At 38.3% G+C, this 5,133-nt stretch overlaps 1 protein-coding gene across 1 annotated transcript; it reads right to left on the reverse strand.

Moving 5' to 3' along the window:
• Positions 1-1,494: 1,494 nt before the first annotated feature.
• On the reverse strand, positions 1,495-3,627 carry LOC129769993 (synaptosomal-associated protein 29). The gene is made up of 2 exons (XM_055772555.1): positions 3,222-3,627; positions 1,495-3,047 (listed from the first exon to the last, which is right to left on the reverse strand). The coding sequence occupies exons 1-2, from the start codon at positions 3,463-3,465 to the stop codon at positions 2,335-2,337; spliced, it is 957 nt and encodes a 318-aa protein (XP_055628530.1). The 5' UTR covers positions 3,466-3,627; the 3' UTR covers positions 1,495-2,334.
• Between the last annotated feature and the right edge of the window lie 1,506 nt (positions 3,628-5,133).

Here is a 5,133-nt window from a genome sequence, read left to right on the forward strand (position 1 = left end):
GACGCGACTAATGAATAAAAATCTACCTCTTCATTCAACTGACTTCAATCCACACTTCCATATCCCCCTGACACTAATTTTATACGCAATTTATACGTACGCAATCTAATTTTACGTCCATATAAAGAGGAACGAAAACTTGGTTTCTGATGCAGAAAAGTAGTTATCCCATTAATTGACAGTTTATTGTCTACCCATCGTGAACTCAAACCAACGAATTTAGACATTTATCAAGTATGCTATAATGGTCCTCGCGTTAGTATGAGTAAATAGCGAGCAAAATAGCGTACACACACACTGCACGTACGATACAAGAAATCTAGCTCACCTGTAGCGTATGTCAAACCACGTTGAACTCAAACATTGATGCATGCACACTAGGGTGCTAATGAGAATGGTCATCTCGATTTTCAAAAAGTTACCCCATAAAAATTATTCACCACCTCGAAAAAAACACCCTATGCAGAATATCAGCTCAATCGGACTTAAGGGAGAATGGCGCAAAGCGGCCAAAGTTTGAGTATTTTGAAAATCGAAAAATCACCCAAGGGGGGAGAAAATCGGGGTTTTTCGATTTTTTTATGCCAAATGTCTTTAGATTCGAGATCTAGTGTCAACTCAATTTTTTTTTGTCAAAAAACGGCACTTTGGGACTTTTTTTCGGAATACGAAACTGCAAATCTCGACGTGTCATGCAATTTTAAGACATTTGGCATCAACCTTTTTTTTTAATCCTCGATTTCCGGTGACTTTTCGGTTTTCGAAAAACTCAAATTTTATGTGCCTACGACACCAGTAAATGAAGTGCGAATAAGCTAATATTTTGCATAGGGTATATTATCGTGCAAATCAACACTTTGTAGATGGCATTAAAATTTTTTTCGAAAACCCCGATTTCCTTTACAAATTCAAAAAACTCAAAAAACTCAAACGACTGCTTTGCGTCGCTCTCCCTTAAGTCCGATTGAGTTGAAATTTTGCATAGTGTGGTTTTTCGAGGTGGTGAACATTTAGTATAGGGTAACATTTTGAAATTTTAGGGTCGATTTTTTCCCATACATTCATTGGCACACGTACATGGGAGAGAGAGAGAGGAACCAATTCGATTTGAGGAAAGTCACTTCAAAATGCAATGAGGACAATTTGACTGGGAAGAATGAAATGATATAGTCGAGTCGATAGAGGGAAATAGCGACTAAACGCCGACTAGTCGTTTTGGCGGAGAAACTGCCTGAAGAAGTCAAAAGTCATTTACAACTAAGTACGATATAGTCAGTCAGATAGTCAGCTGACTATCCTCAGTAGACTATGACTATGCCGATCCCTGATCTTCACAAAGATATTCCAATTTCATCTAAAATTTTCATAACGCAACCTGCTTCTTTGAAAAAAAAAAGAAAAATAAAGAACCACTCCCAATATTTTTCACATTTTACAGTTTATGATCTCTTTTTCTAATGTACATAATGAGTTCTGGCGAATTTTATAGAAAAAAAAAACTACAAAAATGTATGTTTCTGTATGATATTACCGATTATCGTATCCTTTATTTATAACCATTTCATGATAATAACCATTTAATGATAATTTATTTACCTCGAGATTATAAACTTCCACCATAACGATGTTTTTTTTTTGCTTCCTCCACTTCTTTATTTATAACTTGATTTATTGTTACGATTCATATTTATTCAATAGTTTTCAATACATACTTTGACTTATTTTCAATACTTTTTCATGGTTCATTTATGTTTCATAATGTTCTTAATGAGGTGTGGAATAACGTAAACAATGAATCGTCTTTATATCTATAACAATTTGTGTTTTTTTCTTCTGTGTTCCGTTTAGTTTCTTATCATGATTTCATGCCGCAGACACTTTTAAGTTGCACATAATGCGCATATTACGATGATAGGGAGGAATATTTCGAACTATTTTTGTAGTCTAGCACTTTGCGATCGGCAAAATATCTATTTTTTATACTTTAGATTGCAAAAAACGAGGACACGGACGATCGAACATTCAGAAATATTGGATAAACATCGGAGATAGTGCTGTTTCCGATCTGACTATTCAATCCAACAAGTTCAGATAAAAAGTGTATCATTTAGAAATCTTATTCGGTATAATTTACGCTTAGAGCAGGTATAGATAAAATACTATTCGAAAACGAGGGAAGAATATACAAAAGATATAAACCTTACAAACAATTTCGTTTCAAAATAATATTTTCAGAGCTTTTGTTTGTTTGCTACGCTCCGATTAATGCGAAGGCAAAGTATCGCGGAGGAATATCTTTGTTTGTCGATGTGCTCTTGTTATTGAGTTCAAGGTTCATTTCCGCAGTAGCCGATTCATGTCTTTATTTTGTTTGCCAATTTTTACATCGACATCATCTACACGATTGGAAATATCATCAATGAGATCATTTTGGCTATCAATTTCCTGATTCAAATCCAATGCAAGATTTTTAAGTCGTGACAAATTACCTCGCATATCATCTAGGTTCTGATCTAGCTCATGACTAAAATTTCCTCCAGTGCTAGGTCCTCCGTTCATATGTGATAGATCCTGCGCCTGATTGTGATAATCTGGTCGCCCTCGGGTTGCATCAGGCCAATATTCTGAAGGAATTCTAAAATCTTGTGGATTAGGATATATTTCCTCCGATGGCGATGGCGATATGTTTGTTCGTGCTATTCCTATAGAACTACTCTGTTGCTGATCTGGTCCCATCCTTCCGGAGAGATAATTTTTCAAACCTCCGAAAACACTTTTCAGGCTGTTGAGATGCTTCTGGCTAAATCTAAGGGAGTTATTGATTTCATCAAGTTGCTTTTTAGTTTTTTCCAGTTGCTCCCGCTGGCGATGTAACTCCTCAGCAGTGGCAATTCCTACTTGTTCCGTCTCTCTGAGCACACCCAAGCAACGCTGGGAAGTAAGCAGTGTGCTTTCCTCCAATTCTCTTCGCCTTTGTTCGAATGTTTGTCTTTGTCTAACTATTTCGTCGTCCATATCCGAGTCCAACTCTCCGTAGACACCAGCACCTGGAACCGAACGATAAACTTGGGAACCACTATAAGGCGATGAGGCAGTCGCCGCGTACGGGTCCGACCCGTAACCGCCGGCCATTTGTCCACCATAACCACTGTATTCGCCAGTTTGATACGGTTCAGGCCCAAGGACATCCGGTCGTGTTAAATTTGACCCCACAACCTTACCTCCATGCATCGACGCTCCTGGCATCATAGTGGATCCATACTTTTCCTCCTCGGCTGTATCGTAATTTTGTGACAAGAAACTCTTCTGGAATTGATCGTACTTGTAACCTTGGTCCGTTGTTGCATCGCTTGCGCTGCTGCTTCCACCAGTCCGCCTAGCATTGCGAAGGAACAGTTCATCATCTATCTCGTCATCGTCCGCGAAGAGGTTCGACGGATTCGGAACGTACTGATGACCAGACATTGTACTTTTTACAGAATATCTCGACGATTGCAAAAGAATAAACGTAACAACAACTTTGTGTGATTAATTTATCAATTTATACATTAAACAATTTTCTTTCTGTCATACACAGTTTATGAACTCTCTTTTTCTCACGATATGACGTTTTCACGAAAATCGTTTGTCATCACAAACGAGGGACAATACGCTGGTATTCTCGAGCATCACACATCATTTTGAATAAATGCCAATTTAAACAACACTCAGAAAAAATAAGTAAGGTCTAGAAATATACGGTCTTAGCAATACAGTACCTGTTCGCAAACTGGACTGGAAAGTCAACCCAGTTATCGAGCTCTACTCACTACCTGAGGTAGCATGTCGAATGTCAAATAAAAATGATGGGAATGGGAATTGATATTGAAAAAAAAAGTGCGTTTGTGAACGTTCCACTTTCGTCATAAACATAGTTTCCTGTACAGTGTAGTGTTTCTAGTTGCAATTTCTCGGCGTTAAACATCCTAAAATTGGTATATTCCACTTAAATTTCATCAAGTGTTTTTTCATGAGAAAATAATGTCAAGGAAAGACTTGACAATACCTTGAACGATACTGACTGAATCGAAGTTAGCAAACACATCTCTTCCGAGAAAGGCGCCTTCTGGAGTAGAAAGTGTGTGAAAAAATAAAACTACTTTATGGCTTTCGAGAATAGCGGAAGCTCTTCAAGAAACTAAACACCTCACACGAACTATGCGTCAAATGGAAGAGTTCAGATTATGCGTAATATTAATGCTGTTTAGAACGTAAAATGTTTTGAGTGACAATGAACTGTTTTGAATTTTTTTGTACAACATTGTACCAGTTGTGAATGAATTGAAATTCAACGGCAGTACACGTTGCTGCGCGTGTAGGCTGTTAAATAAGACAAAATTTGAACGATACCCTTTTTTGAATTAGTTAATAATGTGAATTACCTAAATATCGAAGCATGAGAGAATCGCCCCGAAGCACACATGTGTGGCCTGCCTGCTGGACGAGCGATTAACGACTGAATCCTGTGTTTGGCATTACCGCCACGAGCGTATTTTAGCCGATGCTGAAGAAGCCGAATCGATGGCACATCGGGGCGTTCATACGTCAACTGTTAGCAGCGCTGTGGAGGATGTGTTGTAGAATGCATGAACTGGCGTAAACCAGATGGATATTCTATTCGAGGGGTTCTGGCACAAATAACATTCAAACGTGTTGAATTCGGAAGTGTGAGCAGGAGAAAGATAACACTTTATTAATTGTGTAAGAAAAAGAAAGATTGATCACAAGGCGCCTAGAAGTATATCCTAAGGTGAGGCCCTTTCGTCACTAAGTTGGTTAGGGGAGCGGTATATGAAAACAGTACGGAAGAAAGCAGAAGGGGAATTATTTGCCTGTAGCGTGAAAGAGACAGACTGATCTGACAGACGAGCTTCGAGCTGAAGAGTGGTTTTAGCAAGTTGGCCCACCTTAGGATATACTTCTAGGCGCCTTGGGTGAACATACTTTGGATCGAACGAACGATAAATGTAAAAAAAACAAAATAGGGGAGGGATAATATTTATACATTGTACATTTATTTTACATTAAATGGGCTCCCGGCCCCGTGAGGCTAACGCCATATGAGCCTTGATAAAAATATATATTTTGAAAAAA

Source organism: Toxorhynchites rutilus, chromosome 2 (assembly GCF_029784135.1).
Source record: "Toxorhynchites rutilus septentrionalis strain SRP chromosome 2, ASM2978413v1, whole genome shotgun sequence".
Taxonomy (NCBI): Eukaryota; Metazoa; Arthropoda; class Insecta; order Diptera; family Culicidae; genus Toxorhynchites; species Toxorhynchites rutilus.

What these genes read in the sequence shown, in the direction of transcription:
- LOC129769993 (XM_055772555.1), bottom strand. Translation starts at nt 3,465, where the DNA reads ATGTCTGGTCATCAGTACGTTCCGAATCCGTCGAACCTCTTCGCGGAC. An exon ending in AGGAGCGTCGATGCATGGAG is followed by an intron (nt 3,048 to 3,221) that starts GTAAGGTTGTGG and finishes GTTCGGTTCCAG; the next exon opens with GTGCTGGTGTCTACGGAGAG.